Below are 24827 nucleotides of genomic sequence, written 5' to 3'. Positions count from 1 at the left end.
GTTTAGGAAATCATTCTTTACCCTGAGGTTGTTAAGATACTCTATTTTCTTCTAAAAGCTTAAAAGGTCTTTTATACTTACATCTTTAATTTGTTTGGAACTGACTTTTGTGTACAGTAGCAGTAGGGACCCTATTTTATTTTATGTTCCTGTTGGGATTACCAGCTTCCCTAGCACCACTTTCTGAGTAGTCTGTCTGTGCCAGGCAGAGGCTGCCTTCGGGACCAGCCCCCAGTAAGAAGTCTCCGGTGAGCTTCCCTGGTGGACAGTTTATTTATTGAGTTTAATGAAGGAACTGACATTTAAGAATAGTTAGAAATATTTAGCCTGTTTCTGGTGTACTTTATGTTTATCAGTTTTTTGAAATGCTGAAACATTTAAAACTTTAAAAATATGTAGCTTAATACCTAATTCTCAGTAAGATTTTGAAGACTCATTGGTAAAATGTGTAAGAAATGCTTATGGTAGGCAACTCAATAAATAAACTGAATGGAGCACATCCTGTGAGACTCCACTGGGAGGGACTCTCGGGAGCTGGCACCTGCTTTTCTGCACACTTTGCCCCGTGCACCCGACCCTTTGCTGATCCTGGTCTGTGTCATTTGCTGGGATAAATCACACCAGGAGTATCATGTGCTGGGTCCTATGAGTCCTCCCAATGAGTCATCAAACCAGGGGGTGGTCTTGGAGATCCCAGCATGCTCTTCTTTCCCTGAGGATACCAAAATAGTCCAGAGATGTAGATATTAGCAATATTTCTAACTATTCTTAAATGTCAGTTTCTTCATTAAAACATCTAAGTGCCCTTCCCTTTCGGTGTTTTATATACTGCCTGGCATACACTCTTTACCACTTAATGAATGGAAATTAATAACCATAAGAAAGGAATAGGTAAAGTACAATAGTCATTTGTCGGAAAGTTACATATTTAGGCAGGCATATTTTATGTTTTTGCAAATCATGAAATAAATTTACCCGTATCTACTTAAGATTGGCAATCAAGACTTTTTAAAATCATATTGGACTATTTATAGTTCCTTTGATATTCTTAGTTAGGACTTTTTGATCTTCCTAATCTTGCTGAGAATTTAAAACCCCAGGGTTATTTAATATACTTAGCATTCCTGCCTTTGTGTCATGCTATGGACCGAATATTTGTGTTCCCCCCAAATTCCACTGTTGAAATCATTAACCCCCATGTGATGGTATCAGGAGGTGGGGGTATGTGGGAGGTGGTTAGATCATAGGGGTGAGCCCTCATGATTGGGATTAGTGCCCTTATGAAAAGGACCCCAGAGAGTTCTCACCTCTGTCTATCCAGGGAGGACACAGCAAGGAGTCAAACCTCTGCACCTTGAGAGAGAGCCTCACCAGAACCCCTCCCTGCTGGCCCCTGATCTCAGACTTGCAGCCTCTAGATCCGAGAGACATCAATTTCTGTTGTTTATAAGCCAACCAGCCTGTGGCACTGGGTCATAGCAGCCTGAACTGATGGACACGTGTCACTGTCTGATTTCTGACGCAGCAGGCCAGATCTTCAGCCAGCTGCCTTTTTCATGTAATACTTCTTTAGGTAGTAGTTCATCGTTAGATAAACGATTTTGTTAAAATTCCAGGCTTGTCTGCAGTTATTTAAAATGTTTTTCCTAAAGTATTATGGTCATTTTCACATATTTCTCTATTCGTGTGTTTATAAGAACGTCTCTGTTTTGTCACATTTTAAATACTGTCACTTTGACCATAGGTAGGAGGTAAGCACACGTACAGTGATTGGCATTGTATACTAGAAATTTTAAGTTGCAGCATAGTTAACTGACCCCGCTCACAGAATTCCAACAGGTGTCCTATTTGGGCATTTAGTGTCTCTTGTCCCGTAGAAATTCACATGCCCAACCTGCTTTTCCATAGTGGTTTTTTCCGGTGGCTTATGTGAACAGATCAATAGTGTCCAACCAATTTCTTCCCTTGATGAAGGGAAGCAATAATCATGCCCATTTCAAAAACTCTGAATTGAGCTTAGAATACCTTAAATTGCACCCCAGTGAATGGAGTCCCTTTATCACTTGTAATGACTGCCCCCTCTCGTGCTCACATGTGTTTCTCCACAGCTCTCCATAAACAGGTTCGTCTCAGTTCACTTATTCTATAGAAAAGCATCGAAGGAGGATTCAGTTTTTAGCCCATTTTTTAAAAGTCTGGTATAAAACCATTCTGAGTGTCCCTGGTGCCATTTATGAGGCAGAACAGCTCTTCTGGTGATTTACCTCGTCTGGTGTCCTGCCCACTCCATTATAAGTACCACCCAGCTAGTTATAGTCATATTTTTTTCATAATTGGTTCTCATTCTGTTGCTGTGTCAGGCAGTTCTGGTTTTGGAATGGGAATGTTACCCAGGGCAGTGCCGGCTCCTTAGAGCTGCTGACACACTCCTTACCAGGCACGGTGAACAGTTGTGGATCCGTAGCCTTTTCTCCTTTGGCCAGATGAGAAAAGACTGCACATCACTTAGGAAAGTGTATGGCTGCACCTAACAGGCCACCCACGCATTGGCAGCCTAAACAAATAGGGGTCCTCAGTTCACCTCCCAGCAGTGCCCTCGGGGACCCGGGGTCTTCCTGACTTTAAGCATCATCATTCTTAGCATACTGGCTTTCATCTTCCTGTTGACTGCCTTGTGCTCTCAGGATGGCTATGTTGATCACATGGGCACCCTTTTATCAGGAAAGCAAACACTTCCCTAAGATTGTGTCCTGTATACACACCTTCACCCCCACCCCACCACCAACTAGACTTCTTCAGGTCCATCAGTCAGATCCAGGTTACATGACCATTCCTGGACTCCAGGGAGTCTTGGGAAAAAGGGAAGAGCAATGTGCTTATTGGCTTGGACCAGTCATAATCCTTTAGCTGGGCATGGCACATGGCTGCCCCAAACAAAACCTGGTTTCTAGTGGCAAGGAAGAAGGGAGAATGGATATTGGCTATCTGGTTGGCCATGCTGGCCACAGATATGTATCCTCAATCTCTCTCTCTCATGCACCACACCACCAGAGAGATAGATTACCACCAGAATCCAAAATGAAAACATCACTTCTTTGCCAAACTCACTTATGTTGCTTTCCCTTGCTCTTAGAGGGGAAAGACAACTAACTACTTAAAATAAGTACAAGGTTGAAAGAGGTCTGCCCCTGCCCACCTCCCATGTCTGATCTCGTATTATACTTCTTCATGCCCTCTGTGAAGCAGCTGCTGTCATGTTCAAGATCTCACACTTCACCCTCTTCAGTTCTGCCGCAGGGCCTTGCACCGGCCATTCATTCTGCTGAGAATTCTCTCCCCACTAGTCCCCCTCCTTCCCCAGTATCACTGTGATCTCTCAGGAAGCTTTCCTGACCACAGATATGTATTCTCAATCTCTCTCTCTCTCTCTCTCTCCCTCTCATACACTACACCACACCCTGGCTCAAAACCCTTGACATATGAAGGAGAGAATGTCAAGTACCCCTTCCTCATAACACTAATAGTACATTATAATTTTACATTTCTTTGTGAGCCCTTTTTATGGTTCTCATGAGAGCAAGGACCAGACCTAAGTATATTCATGGTTTGTATTCTTTCAGAATGTATTTGTCGGCAACGTATTTGCAGGTTTAGACAAAAAGTAGCTTAAATAAAGTGGAGCTTATTTTTCTTTCATAGTAACAAGGCTCCTCCATCTTTAAGAGAAGAAGGAAGGTTGGGAGGCAGTACCAGTGACATCTGACCCCCTTTTCAAGATAGCAGAAGTTTCCTGGGAATTCCCTGAGCTAATTTCTGCTAGTGTCACCGTTAGCTAGAAAGGAGTCGGGGGAACCGTGTGTAGTGTTTCCAGTCTCTATACTGGAGGTGGAAAAGGGAGGAATGGGAGTGGGGCTGGCCCACCAGTAGGGCTCTGTCCCACCACGGTTCCTCCAGCGTGTACTGAACAAGTACTTTGGTATCTGTAGACAATACCAAACAGGAGGAAAGCTCACCTGCTTTGATTATTTGTCCATTCATTCATTGTCTGGTTTGAGCCAGGCTCTCTGCTAGTCACTCTACACATACACACACTTGCGTATTCTCATGACAGTCCTGGCAATTTAGACATTATACTTATTTGGGGATAAGAAACGGAATCTCAGGGAGAGTAAATGACGTGCCTAAGGTTGTGTAGCTATGTAAGGGGCAGAACCAGGACTCAGACTCAAACCCCCTCCCTCTGTAGCCCTCCTGCCTTCCCTAATGCGTCACTGTCTCCCGGAACAACCATGTCTGATCCTGTGAAAGCTCCCACATTTGACGTGTTTCTGCCAGGGACAGTAATTTTAGCTTGCCAGAATTTAGCTTCTCCCTTAAACCTGTTGGCAAAAACAGTTTGCTAATAATATTGCAACTGTATTTGGGCTCTAATAAGGTGACATTCATTTTATGAGCAGGGTTATAATTTTTAGTCTAGGGCCCTGTATGTAGGCTACTTAATAAGCATTTACCCAGCAGTTAGGCCATACTCTTAGCACTCTAAATAATTTGCATGATCTCTTCCTGTTTAAGTAGGTAGAGTACTTTGCCAGGAGCTTTTGCCATTTATTATTCCTGACAATCCCAGCATTCATTCTTGAGAATAAATGAAACAGTGATCATCTATATTCATGTCCACAGCTTACAGTTATATATTTGTGAACTAAAATATTCAGAGAGATTTTATTTCTGCACCATGGTGTGTGTGTGTTTTTAAATAATATGTGTGGATTTTTGTGGTTATATAAGTAATAGATGCTTAATTGAAAAAACAATTGGGAATAAGAATAAGAAAAATCATTTAGTTCTATACCACCCAGAGGTAATAACTAGTAACATTTTGGGCATATTTCCTTCCTAATCTTAAAAAAAACACACACATTTTTTGCATAGCTGAGTTCATAAATTATTTGCAGTTCTGTGTGCTGCAATTCTTCATGTAACATAAACAAGCCTCCTTGTTATTACAAGGATCATTGTGAATGGCTGCATGGTGTCCCTTCATTAAAAACACACTACCCTTCCAATTGTTAAATGCTCACTAACATGACATCGTACCCGAACTAAAAATATTTCCAGTGTTATTTTATAGACTGTAAGATAGAAACATTTTTTTTCCCTTTGGAAACATTTTCTTGGTAGATATGCTTCAGCATCAGCCTCTTAATATTAAGAAGACTTTGTAAATGTTTTGTGCATTTGCATACCAAGCTATCTACACTCCCCTCTCTTCCAAGCTCTCCTTTACTCCAGCATTGTTTTTTCTCTTTCTAAATGTCCATCATCTTTCTCATTTTATGGTTCACCATAATGGATTCCTGATTCCCTGGCTCATCTTCTATGTCTTGATTTCCTCCTGCCCAGCAAGCACCAGGTGCTGACGTCAAGTCCAGATTTATCAGGACAACAGTGCAAAGACATGTCTCCTTCTGAGCCATCCTCATTCCTCCTCTCCTCTTCCCAACCCTTCTGATCTGACGGCCTCCAAATAGAGTGACTCACAAGCTTCTGAACCCAGAAGCTGCAGAGAACCCCGCTGATGGCTACTCGGGTTCTGAGTAACTGCAGCACGTTTTGGGGAAGGCATTTCTGTAATTTCTTCCGTGGCTGGGGCTGATCCTAAAGTGAGTATGGAGAAAATATTTTTTGTTGTGTTTCTTTTATTCCTGTGGTTCAAGACCTGGAAAAATAATGTATTCTACTCTGTGATGTGATATATGCTACAAATATGAGAATTTATTAGAGGAGAGACTTAAAAAAATTTTAGGTAAGGATATTTCATATATTTCCTTCAAAAGACAGCATTCCCTTCTATGTTGAATGTGTAATTTAAGGAGTGACTTTTTAGCAATCTGCTGCTACATTTTATTTGCAGAGTGTATTCCAACTCTATGTTATGACGAAGAGTTAAGAACTGGTACCTTGCCTGGCCAGTGTGGCACAGTGGTTGAGTGTCGACCCATGCACCAAAAAGTCACTGGTGAGATTCTTGGTAAGGGCACATTCCAGGATTGCAGGCTTGATCTCCAGTAGGGAGCGTGCAGGAGGCAGCTGATCGATATTTCTCTCTCTCTCCCTCTCCCTTCCTCTCTCTCTAAAAAAAAAAAAAAAATCAATAAAATATATTTTAAAAAATGTTTAATAGCGCTGGTACCTTGTGTTCTCCTTCCAGTGGCAAGCCCTTGCCTCTGACCTTTTGCTTTCTTTCTCTGTACCTATATTAGCCTATATATGATGGCATCACTATTGTCAAACAGCCTAGAGTGAGTCTGGAGTTTGCAGATGGCTATTCCCAACACAGCAATAGTGGCTACATTATAGCGACTTCAGTCTAAGGATTTCTCTGCAGACAACTCAGATGTCCATTAACAAAAAGCCTGCCAGTCTTCCCTGGCTTTGTGCATGGGAGTCCTGTCCTCAAGCCCAGTTCTAACAAAGCATTGACAGGAACTTCAGGATGCTTTCCTGTTTTGCTCTGCAATGCCTTGTTGTGTGGGGGATGCCAGGCTTTTTCAAGAGGCTGATCTTGAAAAGAGAAGAATGTGACTACCAACCAGCCTTGCATTCCTCTCCTGCTGTGTGGAGGAGGTTGTGGATATAAGGCTGTGGGTGCTAGAGGGTAGTTTGATGGTGACTGTAGATTAGTCTTGATTGAACACGAGCACAACTTTGAGTTGCACATTCCTTTATTCCTGCCTTTAACTCCACATCTGGCTCTCCATAGAAAATTATTTGTGATGGAAGAGTGCCATTTCATATTCATGGCTTAAAGAACAATTCACCCCCACCCCCCAAAAAAAATCATGCCATCTGTTATTGATGGACATTTAGAATATCTCATGGATGTTATGGTGAGCCTTGAATTGCTAACATTTCTAAGGGAAGAATAATCCAAATTCTGATTATCTTAGCAGGTCCTCTACCTGTATCAAACAAATTATCATTGACAAGCATCATTCTTATTGTCATGATAACTTTTCCTTGATAGAACAAGATGCTAGTGATTTTTTATTTGTCGTGCCCCCTGATGCTGAGAGAGTGAATCCCACGAAGACAGAAAATTACTCATGTGCTCCCTCCATCTGGCCCCTTCTACTGTTCCATATCTGGCCACCACCCAAGTGACCTCAAGCCCCTTCCTTGCCCTGCAGTGTCTCTTTTCTTCTCGGCGTAGGAGGCCCCTCTGGCCTCTACAGCCTCATGCGAATAATAGAATTCTTTGGTAAGGCAAGGGTAAGCCCTTAGACCATCTTCTAACTTTTCATTCTTTAAAAATAGTGTGGGCAATATAAACATTGCAGACAGAGATTACTTGAAACCTCAGCCCTGAACATGACCATCGCTGCTTAAAACCCTTCAGGGACTGCTCTCAGAATGCAGACACGTTCCCATGGTGGGCCACAGGCTCTCCTGGATCAGGCCGGCCTGCCGAGGCCTTTCACTCTCCCCTGACCACTCTGGCCTCTAACCATACTGGCTGCTTTTCAATTCCTCAGGGGGTTGTGTCCCTTTCACATACTGTTCTCACACATACTGTTCCTCTTGCTAGAAACTGTTCCCTCCAGCTCCTCTCCCTTCTCTTCCCTGACCTCCTGCTCCTCCTCCAGATGTTTGTTATCTTACTCTCAAGACTTGGCTCACATGTGGACAGCAAAGTGATTTTTTAAAATTACAAAATCTATTGTGTAATCATTTATATAGATTATGGAATTACTATTTTATACTAAACAAAAATAGTACGATAAAGTTTTGCTTTTTTGAATTAGTTCTTAATTTTTGTCAGCATTATATATGCAAGCAGATTAATGAGTCACATAGTTATACACAGAATGTTGAGAAGCAACAGTTTACAGCTCCTCCCCTGCCCTTTGCTCACTTCCCGTTGGCCACCACCTTCAACGATTTTAGCTAATTTTGTTGATAATCACCCACATGTTGTGCTCATGTTGCTACTTCTGGATCTGCTTATTATTTATTGGGTTTGCATCTTTGTTAAAGCCTAATTGGGGTTATATAGGTATTAATATTTGTAATAGTTTATATATACATTATTTTAAGCGTTGTTCACAACTGAGCTATGTAATATGTCATGATTATTTTTCCTGGAAATTTTATTTGCCTTTTGAAAATAAAAGGTCTCACTTTTTAAAATGTACTAATTCAAACTTACTTTTTAAAATGTACTAATTCCAAAGGCATAAGTGCATAAATTTCCTGTCAATAAATTTAAAAATATTAGGCATTCTATCAGTGTCAGCTTCTTGAAGAAATTTCTCCTAGGGCCCTCTGTTCCCTGACTGATTCCTCTCTAAGCCTGCTAACACCATCACCTGGGGACTTCATCCCCATTTTAGGGTCCTGAATTCCCCTCTCTCTCATGTTGGATGCCAATTCCCTTCCTTTTCAGATGCATCTCATCCTCTGTTAGCTTCCGGGGAAGAATTTACATTTGAAAATACCTTCATTTGACCCTGATATTAAATTGATAGTTTGGTAATTTGGGTATAGAATGTTAGGTAAGGAGTAATTTTTCTCTCAGAATTTTGTAAGGTTTGCTTCCTTGCTTTTGCTTGTTAAAGGGTTTTAAGATGCTCTGTTTCATTCTGATTCTTGATCCTTTTATAAGACTGGAAGCCTGTAGTATCTTATGTTTGTATCCAGGGTTCTGAAATAACAGTGATGAACCATGGTGTGAATCTGCTTAATCCATTTAGAAAAGTCATGGCCATCAAATACTTTTAAATTATTTCATTGGTGATTCTCCCCTGTGTGTTTTTCTGTATTTTCTGGTACTCATATTCTCTAGATATTGGGCTTCTATACTGGTCCTCAACTATTATCTCCTTTTTCCCATTTCCTTGCTTATTCTACTTTCTGAGATATTTCCCAAGTTTATCTTTAAGCTTCTACTGGATTTTCATTTCCTCTACCATAGTTTTAATTTCCAAGAACTTTTTTTGGTCATTAATCTTTTTAAAAGTAGCATCCCCGCCGAAACCGGTTTGGCTCAGTGGATAGAGCATCAGCCTGTGGACTCAAGGGTCCCAGGTTCGATTCTGGTCAAGGGCATGTACCTTGGTTGTGGGCACATCCCCAGTGGGGGGTGTGCAGGAGGCAGCTGATCGATGTTTCTATCTCATCGATGTTTCTAACTCTCTATCCCTCTCTCTTCCTCTCTGTAAAAAATCAATAAAATATATATTTTTTAAAAAGTAGCATCCTGTAATTGTTTGATGAGTGCAGTATCTTCTTTCTCTGAGAATATTAATGATAGTTTTCCCCCTTCTCCCCAAATAGTCTCTGTCTTCTCCCATTTTGATTATTTTGGCACGGCTTTCGTATTGGACTTTCCTCGGGCATCTAATGATCCTCGGTTAGCTGCTCCAGCTTGAGTGCAGTGAAAAAGGAATGCAGCACTGCAGAGCTGATTGGATGCTGTGTGGGGGTCTTGCACCATAGTGGTGAGGCTCCCCTGTTCCCCAGTGTCTTCAGGTCATTTTGGTTCTCAGATGCCCCAGAGGAGACTCTTCCTGCCTGTGGCTGGAGGGCTCTGCCTGGCTGCTCTCATTGGGAGCGCTCTAGGCTCCAAACGGAAGAACAAGGCGGTGTTCACAAAATCAGGGTAAAGCCTTTCATCTTGATCCTCCTGTCTTCGCCATGGCACCTCGCCCCTAACTCTACCTGCTGGCTCTCTCTCAGAATTCCCTGTTTACTTGTTACAAAAACCGCAACTGCCTTCTGCCAAAGTGAGGAGGACAGTGGTCCAGCTTCATGGAATTTCATGCCATCTCTCTGTTTTAGGTCTTTTACCCCATTTCCAAGGTTATCTGTCACCACAAATTCCTGGGCCTTTAGGGCATCTGCGATACAAAGCAGATATTTAAAAATTCATTTTCTTTACTTTTTTTAAATTGAGGTTTACTATAAAGTAAAATGCAAGTAATCTGAAGTGAAGAGCTTGATGTAAATCCACCCTTAACCACTACTCGGATCAAGATACACACACCAGAGGGCTCCCTCCTGCCTCTTCTGCGTCAGTAACCTTCATGCACTGTCAGTTGGGTTTGCCTGCTCCTTAATTTCATAAAAATGAGTCATACAGTAGGTACTCTTCAGTGCATACTTTCCTGTGCATTCTGTCTGACAGTCATCCATGCTATTGCATGCAGCAGCAATAACCTCTACACCCTTTTGGTTTGGGACTAGGAGGCAGGCTGGAACATCTGGAGTCCTGAATTGGAAGTCAGGTCGTGTTCCCCAAAGAGTCAATGGTGTGTGTTGACCCTACCCATCACCTAGGTTCCCTCTGGGGCCTCCTTTCTTTGCAGAGAAGGCGACAGGCAGGGCAGGGATGGCAGTGAGGAGTCCCAGACACCTTTTCTGCTCACAGTGGTGACAACTCTGTTGGCAGCCGAGATGACAGGCACACTCAGTGCCCGGAATGTTCTTCATTATTGTTGCATCCACCTAATGATTATGTCACAACTTATCTACTCATTCCATTAGTGATGAATTTCTGGGTCATTTCTACGTTGGGACTATGAATAAAGTTGCTGTGACATTCCTGTCATGTATTTTAGCTGAGCTGCACACTCATTTCTTTAGTTACGGACCTGGGAGTGGAATTGCTGGGTTTTTGGGAAGATGTAGATTTAACTTTGGGAAATACTTCCAAAGAGTTTTCCAAAGTGGTTCTACCAAGCCAGTCGCTTACTGACTTTCTCACTGCTAGCTGAATACTTAACTTTCTAAGTTGGCTAAGCCCATTCCCACTTGTCCATCTGTTTTCTGGTTTTCATATTTCTGTGGTTTTCTTCTTTCCCGTTTTTCTATCTTTGTCCTTGAGAGTTCACTATCTTTGCAGTAAGATTTGTGGAAGGAACAGAACTAAGAGTTTTCAATACACCATTTTTAATTGGAAGCCTCTATTATGATTTTTAAAAAATATTTTATTGATTTTTTTATAGGGAGGTAGGGAGAGGGAGAGAGAGAGTTAGAAACATCGATGAGAGAGAAACATCAATCAGCTGCCTCCTGCACACTCCCTACTGGGGATGTGCCCGCAACCAAGGTACATGCCCTTGACCGGAATCGAACCTGGGACCCTTGAGTCCGCAGGCCGATGCTCTATCCACTGAGCCAAACCGGTTAGGGCTCTATTATGATTTTAAGGTGGCTTTTAGCTGTGTCTCACCAAACATTCTTACCCTATGTTTTCTCTGACTCACTTCTGCTTAATGGTTTTATAAAAACAAGATTTTATTGCTCTCAGCCTTTCACAGCTATCCATTGTTTTCTAGGTTCTGTATTGTCAACAAAATGACAAGACAATTCTGATCTAAGTCAGAATTGATACAGAACGCAGACTGAAGGTATAGTTTGTGGAATTCTTTCCCTTAATCCCCCCCTACTCCCCCCCGAGTTTGCAAAACCCTCAGTATACTATTGCATTTAGGATTTTCAAGCTGATCAAATAATGTTCAGATCTAGGTATATGTGAATATCCCAACACTTAACCTTGTTATATCCCAAGTGTGTGTCCCAGGTGTTCCCCTCACTCCTGGAACCTCTACGCCCTTTTGGTTTGGGACTAGGAGGCAGGCTGGAACATCTAGAGTCCTGAATTGGAAGTCAGGTCGTGTTCCCCAAAGTCAAATGGTGTGTGTGTTGACCCTATCCATCACCTAGGTTCCCTCTGGGGCCTCCTTTCTTTGCAGAGAAGGCGACAGGCAGGGCAGGGATGGCAGTGAGGAGTCCCAGACACCTTTTCTGCTCACAGTGGTGACAACTATGCTGGCAGCCGAGATGACAGGCACACTCGGTGCCTGGGATGCTCTGAGGTCCCACACTCTGCAGGACCCATCTGTTTACCATTCGGGCCCTTCCCTGGAGAGCTGACTGTCCTCTATTTAACCCCTCCTTGCCCATCTTGCCTGCATCACAGAACCAGCAAGATCAGTGCACTTCATTCCATGTGGATTTCACTCATTAGAATAGTATTGCCATGAGGAAGGGCCCGAGTCACCTGGGCAGCCAACCTGGTAGCATGTTGTAATACAATAACAGGCTTGTCAGGATGCAGTAGTGCAGGTGCTTAGCACATGGTAAGGATTCCATGAGTGACAGCTGCCAGCATGTTTATTCTTCCCATATGGTGAGCTTCTGAGTAACTCAGAAGGGTTATTTGCTTTATTTGGTTAAACTCCAACGGTGACCTTGGGTCATGTCACTCTTTCTTTGGGATTTCAAAAATATAATCAACCTGCAAACCCTTTATTTTTATCTCCCCTACTTCTTCATGTATTAGAGATATATTATCCTAAAGCCACTAATATAGTACATTTTACTTCTATTGATGTAACAAATAATGTTTCTAAGTATGGATAACCACAAAATTATCCCTTTACTGACCCTCTAATCAGATGCATTTAATATACATTGCTTTACATTGTATCTCTCTCCAGTATATTAAATTCCCTTGTGATCATTGTTACCTATGGGTATAAATAGTGGTTAGGTTCCTATGCATTTTTGAAAGAATAATAGGTTACAAAATTTGGAAACAGTAATAAATCTCAATTTTTGCTAGGCAAATAAACACTGCAGCTTGGGAGAGAGGCTTGATTGTACCTCTTAGGTGGTTGAATCAGGGCATTTGTCTGTGTGATGGAGTAACTAGTTGTGAGTTAGCCTGAGATCTAACAACCAGTTAAACTGTTGCTGTGACAAACCCTGGTTGCATTCCTAGCAGCCTACTTATGAACTTTTGCACACAATAATCTGTAAGATAAACACCACTCTAAGAGGTTAAAAAAAATTTATAATTGTAGTGTTTTTCCCTTTTCCTTTAATACTTCTAGATGCTCTAAGGGGATAATTTACAAAGCAACAAACCTTTTCAAGTTAATAAATCCATATTATAATGTTCTTAAGTGCAGAATTATAATGAACTTAGAAATTCTAAAGCCTTCTATTTATTTGAGGACTTGACGTTACTCTGTCAGAATGGAATGCTTTAAAAAATGCTATCCAGAATTTGCCCTGCAATTTCAGTGACCCCTGAAACCTTTGGCAGACAATTTGGTTAAATAATATTGCTGCTATGTATTCCCTATTACCACTAGCTAGAATGCCTGTCTGAATAACTAATTTGGCTGCATTTCAACAAGTCTAGAACTCCCCTATATTCGACACACAATTGGTTATGCTTACTGTACCTTGAAAACCCAGGGTCAGGTTGTTCACTGTTGAAAGCCTGTGAGGGTTACTTGCTCTTTATGGTCACTTAGGCAATGGTTCACTGACCGGAGCTGTGAGGGCATCTCTGGCATAAGCCTGTGTACACATTCTAAGCTTCATGGGGAAGGACAGTGTCCTTGTCCCTCACACTCTCCTGGGCACCTAGCGCATACACATGACATTGTCACCAGATGCGGACTGAGCCCAGAGCGGGTCTGCCTAGGGCCGGTGGTAGTGTGTGGGTTCTTGACTTCATGCAGGAAAGATTTCACAGTACGATCCAGGTGAATTTGAGAGCACGTTCATTAGAGCGGGGGACCGTGGAACAAAGTACGGACTTAGGGTGTCAGGAGTAACAGGAGGGAGCCTCCGCAGTGCTCTGCTTTGGCTCCCTAGAAACATTATAGGAAAGAAGTGAGCCAAGGTGGGCTGCTGTCAGCTCACTGGGAAGTCAGAGACCCCACTCAGGCCCCACTGACCAGCCACTTCCCAGGCTGTCCTCCTCCATGGCTTTGTGTAGCTCGGCTCTGACGCCTCACTTGCGGGATGCGCTGCCACTGCTTGTCACCTGGCTGCGTGTCTCATGGGGACCCTTAGAGTTTAGGAGAAGGAAAGTTAAAAAGTGCATGCCCGAGAACAGGCCTGGGTATGTTCTAGAGTGAGCCTGTGCCGGCATTCTTTGTCTTGAGGGGGGCAAGAATCTTAGGGGAGGACGCCGGTGGCCCGCCGGGCCGTGGAGCACGATGCCGTATGCCAACCAGCCCACCATGCCGGATCACGGAGCTCACCGACGAGAATGTCAAGTTCATCATCGAGAATACGGACCTAGCGGTAGCTAATTTCATTCGGAGGGTCTTCATTGCCCAGGTGCCCATAATAGCCATTGACTGGGTTCAGATTGACGCCAATTCCTCAGTCCTTCATGACGAATTCATCGCTCACAGGCTCGGATTAATCCCCCTCACTAGCGATGACATTGTGGACAAGCTGCAGTAGTCCCGGGACTGCACGTGCGAAGAGTTCTGCTCCGAGTGCTCAGTGGAGTTCACTCTCGACGTGCGGTGCAACGAAGACCAGACTCGTCACGTCACATCTCGAGACCTCATGTCCAACAGCCCCCGGGTCATTCCAGTGACATCCCGGAACCGAGATAACGACCCTAATGACTACATGGACCAGGACGACATCCTCATCGTCAGGCTGCGAAGGGCCAGGAGCTGAGACTCCGCGCCTAGGCCAAGAAGGGCTTTGGCAAGGAGCATGCCAAGTGGAACGCGACTGCAGGGGTGGCTTTTGAATATGACCCCGACAGTGTCCTGAGGCACACGGTGTACCCCAAGCCAGAGGAGTGGCCAAAGAGCAAGTACTCAGAGCTGGATGAAGATGAGTCTCAGACCCCAATGGCAAGCCGGAGAGGTTTTACTACAACGTGGAGTCCTGTGGCTCTCTGCGCCCTGAAACCATCGTCCTCTCAGCCCTCTCTGGGTTAAAGAAGAAGCTGAGTGATTTACAGACCCAGTTGAGCCACGAGATCCAGAGTGACGTCCTCACCATAAATTAGCTGCAGCTCATCTGCCTGAGCGGAAAAGGATCCGAGCAGCAGCTGTGTGCAGGTCTCCTGAGACCCTCCTAGCTCCAGAAGTCCCGACAGCTGTACTTAACTTCTTAGCAAGCCATCAGCACCAACTGGAGAGGTAGCAGAGGGGAAGGGTGCCCCCCATCCTTGCTTGGTCCCAGGTAGATTACGGGGGTGCCCCTGGTATTTGAGGCAGGACAGTCCTTCACTGAGTCTGCAGCATCCCTGGCCCTGCCTGCTGATGGCTAGTCTCCCCAGAACCCAGACCTCCCTTCCCCCTGGTCTGCTTGTACTGCTTCCCTGTTGAAAACCACTGAGCTAGACCCTCCTCTTTTGGTCATTTCAGCTCTTGACTGACTTTCTGTGTGGAAGTTAGCATTTCACAGTTGTACCTTAGGTTTCCGTGTTAGGATTGAGTGTTAGAAGTCTCATTCAGGCCGCCTACAAACCCAGCCCCTGCCCATGGTCAGCCTACACTTTGCTCAAATTCCCAAATGTCTTTAGACCCTGGCTGCTCCTCCTCCCCCCGCCCTTCGTCCCCCCACCAATAAACCCTGTATTTCATTCTCTAAAAAAAAAAAAAGAATCTTAGGGGAGAGTGTCAGCAGAATATTCATCAGCTTTCCAGGTGTGTTTTAATATGCTAATGCATCAAAATGAGCATATAGGGGAGTTTTGGATTATTCTCTGGTCTGTTTTACTGTTTTACTTTTATCTTAGGTCTGTCTGGCTCTAATCAGGTTTTTTTAATTTGTTTCTCTGACTTCATCCATCCTTGGTGTAGGCCGGTACAAATGGCACTAATCGGGTCTCTGTTACCTATCTCCCCAACCAGAGTGATTTAAGCTGCTTATTCTCTGGTCAGGAAAGAGAGGTATAAACCTCTCGGTGTCCTTGATTGGGGAAGATAAGGTCTTATGATTCACTAGCTGGCTGTTAGTTGGTTAAGTTGTTTGGCCTTGTTTACTTATCTTGTCCCAGTTAGTTTTTCCCCTTTCTGCTACCTGAGGAATTTTCCTAGCTTCTTACTATCCTGCCTCAGCATCATTGGTGGTTTTTTTCCCTATTAGTTGACAATAGATACAGCAAATTCACTATGACTGCTCAATGCCTGGAGAAACTGAGGCAGCACACAGTTAAGAACGAAATGGTGTCATGGTGACAGGACTGCTGACACAATGAAATAATGTGTGAAATGCTAACCTTGGTGCCCTGGCAGAGAGAAACACTAGTGATAGTGAGGAGCATGCTTATAATTGACTAGAGGCCCAGTGCACAACATTAGTGCACTTGTGGCGGGTGTCTCTCAGCCCGGCCTGCGCCCTCTCAAAGCTGATGATGAGTAATGCACAGCCCTCAATATGCTCATGCAAAATGGCAGGGGCACTTCAGCTGGCACACAAGCCACTCTGTTTCAGGAGCAGTCAGGAAACATGCGTGTTTTGAATTGGGTTAGGTTTTCTGACGATGTCCTCTGCATAATATTCCAAACACCCTCTCTCCATTGCACCACCAGAGGGATGATGTGTGGGTAGCTGGGAGCACATATAGGAAGGAGAAATTAAGTGTATGTAACTTTGAATTGTGGTTGAGAGAGGTGAGTGGTGTGACAGGCTGGTGTCACTGAAATGGCTCGTGCTGGTGGCTGTGTGGGAACGGGTCGAGGGGCCAATCAGAGTTAGTGTGGTCCTGCAGGCAGTGAGCTATACCCTGGGCCTGCAGTTCTGCGATGCCATAGAGGTGGGTAAAGGGGAGTTGAAGAGGATCAGCTCTCCTGGGGAAAGGCTCAAATACTGTACAGTTCTGGGGGTTAAGATTTCAACATATGAATTGGGGGTAGGGGGGTTCAGTCCATAACAGGCAGATGCTACTACCCATGTAGTTTGCAATAAGCCGCAAGTTGTACCTTTAATTGCCTGAAATGGGCCACAGCTAAGTTAGGGAAAGAGACTTTAAAAGACAAGAGGAGTGGTGGCGGTGGTGGTGTGTGTGGAGAAGCTGCTGAACCTTCTGTTTTTGTCAGAAGGTCTGGAGTGAAGAGGAAGGGTCCTGAGGCTGCCCAGCTGATAGCCCACTATGAAACCAGGGAAGGAGGAATGGACATGGGTGTTCTGTGTGTATTCTAATGTCTTCAGGTTGATTTCTGCACTTAGCCGATCCCAAATTAGACCAAATCCAAACACACCTACCGAGCATCTTCATTGCACAAAGAAAATCCTGCTGGAGACTGCTCATTGCTGCACAGCCTGGTGATGGGTTGGGGGGCGGTGGTGAAGCCAGGTCCCTGTGACATCCCGGCAGAAGGAAGCCCTGCGAGCTGGGGCAGGCCCAGAAAGCTATGTGATGTGAAAGCATCTGACAAAGTACAGCGGCAATTTTTAGGACAGGCAATTCTAACCCACCTCGGACTGTTATCCACCCCCCCTTCACCGCCTCAGCTGGAGAAATCATTGGGTTTGCAAGTAACTGCTCAGAGGGAGCTTACTCGTGGGCCATATTGATTTTGTTGATCTTTAAGCTGCTAAATGTATTGACCCTGGAAGCCCACTCTCTATCTCCTGGAATGAGCAGCTCATTACATACCCTGACTGTGTCTCTCTTACTGAGGCTGTCCCACTATTTATTTAATTTAAATTTTCCTGACAGTGGTGGAATGCATCCGCATCAATTCTCGTTAGAGCTCTTATGCCTAACAGGGACTAGGAAACAGAGAACTCTTATTTTCTTTAAGCCACCCTCTTCCTTGTCCAGTTGCTACAGAGAACATTGATCTTGTTTTAAAAAGAAGAAAAACTTCTTACTAAAACAGTAAATAGAGTCACAATACTTGAAATCTATTCGTGGTACCTGTTGTTTAGACAACCTCCACAGGAAAGAGAAAATCTTTTGAAGGTCGTGCAGGTAGGTGGTTTTTAACAGCAGTTTGCTGGTGGGATTTTGCCCTCGCTGAGTATTGCGGTGGGGTGGGGATGGTGAAGAGGAAAGGAAACCCATGGGTTCGCTGTTCATTTCTTGTTCCATGTTTTCTGTAACCAGGTTACATTCTCCAGTACCCGCAAAGGGGAAGATAAAATGTGTATTATCAGATGTTTTGTGAGTGGCAGGGGAGCACTACATCTCTGTGGTTTTGCCTGCCTCTCAGGTGGTTGAGATAGGCTTTACATGAGGCAGAGTGGCTATTTTCCCTTCAGAAGATGGAGCCCTAAGCTGGGGGAAATGGTGGTAACCTGGACACCCATGTTCCTGGGAATGAAGTAGCCACCTGGGTTCTCAATAAGCAATGAAATCCTAAGAAAAGCTACCTGGCCAAGGGTTCGTCTCATCCTCCCAAGGGTTTCACCATTGCTTCTCAGACACGATGGCAATGTTTCATGAAGAGCTGTCCCAGGTTCACTCTGGTGTCTTCTTTTAATCTATGCCCCAAAGAATTTAAATGAACTCTATAAGTGAGCCAGGCAGTGGGATTTTATTCTAGTAACAGCATATAATTTTGTTTAATCGTGTCGAGCTGCAACCTGTATGAAATAAAAAACGCATGTTACTATCAAAGGTATGGAAGAGAAGAGGTTCCTTAGTTGAAACACGAGTCCCTGGGAAAGAGGGCTGAGCACATGGAAGCAACACCTCCTTGAGAAAAGCTTGCTTGCGACTGAGGCCAAGCTACACCCGGGTCTGATTTCAGGTGCAGTTAGAACACTCAGAGACTCTGCCCTTCCTGTGTCTAAGGGCAAAGGATTCCTTCTCCAGGGGAACAAAGCCTGGTCCTGCATGGCTCGAGCATTCTCTCTGAGGTGCCATCCCCTGAGGAGGAAAACAATGCCACTTGCCAAACCAAGACCAAATCCCCTGAAGCCGTGGGCCGTGCAAAGACATCCAGGCTCTTGTCTGGGCTTGGCTATGATTATATAAGGTCATCCAGTTTTGTTCAGTTCTAACACTGGTCTGATAACATATGCCTGTGTGTGCATACAGTGTGATGTGTGTGTGTGTGTGTGTGTGTGTGTGTGTGTGTGTGTGTGTGTGATTAACATTCATGTAGTTAGTTATATGTCTTTAATTTTTAAGGGAAAATCAAATTCTGTATATGGGTAGGCAGTTGGTAAATCAGTTTGCTCCCCCCGCATCCTCTCCACCACCCACCACCCACCAGAGGCCAGTTTTCTTCCCAGAGACAACTACCAGGTTCTTGTGTATCTTTCCCAGATACATTTATAAGTATATTTGCATATTTCTTCCTTATATTTTATTTTCATAATGTTGTTTATTTACATTTTTAGTAGAGACCAACTTTCAAAAGTTACAAAAGAATATAAAGAATGTAGAAAATGTTTCCTTCTTAACCCAGTGTCTCTCCCTAGAGGCAGCACATAGAACCAGTTTTTTAAGGCATTCTACCAAAGATAGTGTGTGCACATATTATGTGTAGTTTTCCTTTTTTTTTTTTTTTCACATGAAAGGTGGGTAGTAAACTATGCACAATGTACAGCCAGACTTCGTTTTCATTGTGCTTATAGAAGTTGCTTTTTTTTTTTTTTAACAAATTGAAGGGAAGACCCTCCACCAGCAAAAAGATTATCACTCGCTTTATTGCGGTACTAGCTTTATTGCAGTGGTCTGGACCAAACCTTCAGTATCTCTGAGGTATGCCTGTATTGATCTTGCTTTTTTCCCTTAATAGATAGTCTTCCTCATTCTTTTATGTGGCTACATAGTATTTCACTCATTGGCTAGACCTTACGTGTTCATTTAGGTTATCTATTATGATATGCTGCAGCATTAGGGATGTGTGAAGCAAGTGAGGTGTCCAGGGAACATAATTTAAGGAGGCACTCAACTCTCAGGGTCGTGCAAATGCCGGGCCAGCGCTTGCACAAACCTGAGAGTGAGGTTCTTAAATGTTCCACTTACTCCCCTTATCATACTCCTAGCCCTGCTCTGCTCTTACAAATTGGCTGCAATAAAAATTGTTATTTGTACTTTTTTCCTGCACGTTATTGTTGGGAAAAATTCCAGGTGTTAAAACATGGGGATCAAGGTGTATGTGGGTTTTTAAATTTGAATAAAGAAAACCTTTTACACTCCAGCCAACACTATAAACACTGTCTGTTTGCCCATACCCTGACCAACAAATTGTATTAGCAACACTTTTAGATTGTTATCAGCAGATGGGTAACACATCAAGAAATACGTGGCCAAGCTAACTGTTTAAGTGATTGGACCTGAAGTCATAGTCTTGCACCTCAACGCAGAAACTCTTGGAATTGCCTGCAGTGCCCTCTCTCTTCTCTATAGTGGTCACTCTGCATCTGCTCTTGGCTCTGACCAGGAGGTGGTGTGTGTATCTGTTTCCCTTCATCGCTGAGGACACCAACTTTGGAGTCAGGCTGAGTTAACCAAGGTGGAACCTGAATCTCGCTAGTGCTGCCAGATTTCACAAATAAAAATATAGGAACACAAATACTGCATTACTAATATTAAAATATCCTTTTGAAATTCCATATAATTGGACATCTTATATTTTATCTGGCAGCCTACCTGGGTTAAAATCCAGTGAACATCTTACAAACTCTGTGACCTGAATGAGGGTGTCACCTGTGCCTTAGTTTCCCCATTTGTGTTATTAATTCTGCATCGGTTCTTATAGGAGTGAGACCGTCTGTGTGAAGAGCTTCGCTCAGTGCCGAGAACATAGTCGGCAGTCTACAATGTGCGCTTTTTAGTACTCTGGCTGCAGCTCCGCACTGCCCCGCCTCCCGGTGCCAGGTCCTCTTTCTGACCTTGGCTTCACCCTGCCGTTTCTTTGCCTCTGAAGGCTAGCTTCCTTTTCAGCAGGCCCTAAGTCCCCCTAAACTTTTTATGTTGGCGGGAGTGTTGCTTTCTCTGGGAAGGCGCTCTCGACTGTGTGGGTCACCCCCGCCCTGTGCTTTCACAGGGCCTGATGCTCCTGTCACATAACTTCACATCTTGTGCAATACAACATGGTCATTCCCTTTTCTGTGTTTGCTTCCCCTTCTAGACGTCGAGCTCCATGGGAACAAAGATAACTCCCTCCCTTCTGCTGGTGTGGCCAAGACCTAGCACACAGTAGGACAGCAGGTGTGTTGAATAAATGCCTAGCTGAAGACAAATCATTTCTGTTCCTCTAGCCCTATGATAACTGGGGCGTTGTAGATTTTGCCTCTGGCTTTGAAAGAGCAGTGACTCTCTTTGGAGTTTAACTGTGAAACTTCTATTAATTTTTCATTACGTTTTATATTTAAAATGCCGTAAGAGACCGAAGATTTTGGGAATATAGCCCCAGGTGCCAGAGTTCCGATTATAAAATGGAATCTTAAAGTAAAAAGAGGCAGTCATTCTAACTAAGACCTTTTCACGCACCTGACCCCCAGCAGCTCTGAACAGAAATGAACTGGTCATTCCTTCCCCTGAGGGGACTTGCCAGTTCCAAAGGTGAATCTGCTTATAACTGTCCTAGAACTTTGTCCCGGGACATTGCATGTCTCGTCAGCATCAGCCTTGAGCAATGTCTTCCATGTACATGTAGCGCTTCCATGTGCCAAGTGCTAGTAGTACTCTGTTAAATTGAGTATCCCATCATCATGCATGTACACATCTTATAATAACACCAAGGTTGGCTTTAAAGAACATAAACACTAGAGGGATGATCACTTTTGGGGGGAAATAATTTATGGACGACCTTGACCCACAGTGACAGGTGCAGACAATGACAGACATTTACATATTTTCTCCTCTATGTTTCCTTACGCCAACAGGACAAGGCTTACACATATTTACATGGTCTTTTTTCTTTCCTTTTCTAGTATCACAACGCTGATCTAGTTTTTATTACCTCCTGCTGAAAACCATAAAATCGCCTCTCTGCCAGCCCCTCTGCCTTTGGCCAAAGAATCTTTATGAGGACAGAGTCCTTTTAACATGAACCCTTCTCAGAACACAGCAAGGCTCCCACACCCCCACTGCCTCCCTCTCCTGTGTCTCCTGTGGGCAGACATTACTCTCAGAAGTACACCTCACCTTTAACCTGGGCAAGGCCCAACCCTGCTGGGCCACGGTCCAGTCCGAGAACAGCCAGGCGGTGGGTGTGTCTGCAGTGGCAGAAACCCAGACAAGCCTTCCTAGAAAGCTGTAGCTTCTTGTGTGTTGGACCTTGAATTAGCTGATCCAGAACTCCATATGGAAGTTCAGGGGACCCTTGCAAAAAGAAGAACTAAGTTGGAGGACTCACACTTCCTGATTTTAAACTTATTAGAAAGCTACAGTAATCAAAACACTGTAGTACTAGCATAAGGATAGACATATAGATCAATGGAATAGAAATGAGAGCCCACAAATAAACTCCCATATTTAGGGTCAGTTGATTTCTGACCAGGTTGCCAAGACAGTTCAATGGGGAAAGACAGTCTCTGTAACAAATGGTGCTGGACAGCTGGATATCCACATGCAAAAGAGTGGCTGTGCGTCTTCCTTTTCTTATTACTAACTTACCTTATTAGGATTAAATATAAAACATTTCAGTGACATATGGAAATTCTCAACTCTTAGGCAAGGTAGCTAAAAGTAGATGAGCACAAAAGTTGGCAGAATTTCGAAATTGATCAATCCGATAACGGTGGCAACTTAACCAAATCTTTCAGAAATGGATGCAGATCAACAGGTGAAAACAAAGAATAATGGCAGAGGATATTTGTATCACACCATGAACAAGTGTGACTGCGTGGGAATATGAGGAGCTGCGTATTCAACAATTGTAGCTTCTTCTTCATATGCTCACAGGGGACGCTAGGGAAACTGGCGCAGACTTGGCTATAAAGGGAATCTCGCTACTGCTACTACTCCCTTTGTAGTCATAACTTCTGAGACGTTCTTGTGTTTCCTTCTATTTCTTTCCCGAGTTATTTCTACCAGTTCCTGCTTCACCTCTGCCTATGTTATGACCATCTAGGATCTAGATGAATTCCTTCATTTCTGCTTTATGGTCTTTCTTAGCTGTAATTGCTTCATAAAGACTTTCTGCTTTCCTTTAAATTCATGATGGAAATGAAATGATGGGTGTAATTTTCATCCGCTATGGCAGCCTTTTCCAGGTGAGTTTTCATCACCCCCTGGGAAGCTGGGAAGCTCTTTTCATCGTTTTTCTTGTGCTGTCTTTGCACGATACTAAGCATATTCGTCGGGACTAACTTGGCGCGGGAAGTATGGCCTTCCCCCCACTTGGCTTTTCTTAGTAACGCTTCATAACTTTTGAAACAGATGGGTGCATCTGTCATGTACTTGACAAATTACCTGGCTCCCCAGTTTGAAGGGAAGACTTTGTGTATCTTTGGCTCACAGCTCACTCCCGGGAACTAAATCAGAGCCTTGTACGTAGTCTGCACTCAGTACATATTTGTTGAATAAATTAGCTCAAAAAACAGATGTGGATTGGAATTGGTCATTTTAGAACCCATTTATTAAAGTTTTAATGCATTATTATATCAAGTGTGGAAGCCAGGAATCTGAGGGAGTCAGGTCCCCACACACTTTCCAATTCTCAAGCTAAATCTGGGTGGGGAACATCTGGCCCGTGGGCCGTATAAGGCTGAGATATCATTTGGTCTGTTCCTGCCAAGGCATTAGGGGTGAGTTAATTAAATGTTTGACCAAATATAGCAGCCTAATTTTTAAGTTGATAGTTTTGTATGGCCCACGAATAATGTTATAAATATCCAAATGGCCCTCGGCAGAACAAAGCTTCCCCACCCCTGAGTTAAATAATCATCTCCATACTGAATCCTGTGCCAGGGGGGATACACTTAATATTAAGACATTGAGCACTTGAGCTTTTACACACCACTAATGGAATATAAAAAAACCTCTTTCTCTGTGTGGGGGCATTTAGCAAGGCGCATGTGCCATGGATCAAGCCATTCAGGTCCTAAGAATTTTTCCCATAAAGGTGCTCACACAGTCTGCAAGGCTGTGTGTATAGTATGAAACACTTCAGTTTGGGACTACCGCAGGGGCGCTCAGCACGACCCACTGAGATGGGGCAGGACAGTTTCAACTATTTATACTTATTCTTCATCTGAACAAAAGATAGAAACCAAGCTTCACTAACATTGAATAGTACGACTCCGCCATCCTTCAGTTGGCACGTTGGGTCAGATGCCACTTAGTTATTAAAATCCAAGGCATCCTGAGGGAAGGATAGTTGAACCCAGGGGGCAATGGTTTCCAACTCGCTGATTTGCTTTTAGCATAGGATTGCTTTTGCAGTTTCTCTCTGCCCGGTTGAATGAATTTTTAGATTATTCCCTCTTATTTTATGTGAATAAATGTCAAACAACCTCGGCCATTTCAGAACGTGACCCTCACTCTTGCAGGGATGCCCTGGCGGAAGGAGCAGACGAAGGACCTGCAGCAGGTGCTCAGGAACGTGGACAGCGACATCCCGCTGGTCCTGGTCAGCGGCAACCACGATGTGGGCAACGTCCCCACACCCGAGACCATCGCAGAGTTCCAGGAGATGTGGGGAGACGACTATTTCAGCTTCTGGGTCGGGGGCGTCCTGTTCCTCGTCCTCAACTCCCAGTTTCTGTACGACGCCTCCAGGTGCCCTGCCCTGAAGCAGGCCCAGGACCAGTGGCTGGACCAGCAGCTGAGCGCGGCGGGGCAGCAGAAGTGCCAGCACGCCATCGTCTTCCAGCACATCCCCCTCTTCCTCCAAAGCATCGACGAGGACGATGACTACTTCAACCTCACCAAGACCGTGCGGAAGGAGATGGCAGACAAGTTCATCAAAGCAGGTAGCAGCGGGTCCCCAGTGTCTGGGTGGAAGGGTGGTCCGAAGGGGAGGTTTCCAGGTCCTTCTGCCCCTCCACTGCCTGGCAAAGGGGTTCTGATTCAGCTCTGTCACTCACTGGCCGTGAGGCCTGGGACAAGCTGCCTCAGTGTCCTTATCTGTAAAGTAGGA

General features: G+C 44.2%; 1 protein-coding gene and 1 pseudogene across 2 annotated transcripts in view; both read left to right on the top strand.

Annotated features, from left to right (window-relative positions):
* Positions 1-24827, top strand: part of CPPED1 (calcineurin like phosphoesterase domain containing 1) — a 120608-nt gene that overhangs the window by 57566 nt on the left and 38215 nt on the right. For both annotated transcript variants that reach the window (XM_008141576.3, XM_054714744.1), the window contains exon 3: positions 24238-24660. In XM_008141576.3, coding sequence (XP_008139798.1) covers positions 24238-24660 — 423 coding nt within the window. The remainder of the gene's footprint in view (positions 1-24237; positions 24661-24827) is intronic.
* On the top strand, positions 14022-15140 carry LOC103286103 (DNA-directed RNA polymerase II subunit RPB3-like; annotated as a pseudogene).

The sequence above is a fragment of the Eptesicus fuscus genome, chromosome 4 (genome assembly GCF_027574615.1).
Source record: "Eptesicus fuscus isolate TK198812 chromosome 4, DD_ASM_mEF_20220401, whole genome shotgun sequence".
Lineage (NCBI taxonomy): Eukaryota > Metazoa > Chordata > Mammalia > Chiroptera > Vespertilionidae > Eptesicus > Eptesicus fuscus.
The sequence above is the reverse complement of the archived record's forward strand: the minus strand, read 5'-3'. Positions and strand labels throughout refer to the sequence as shown.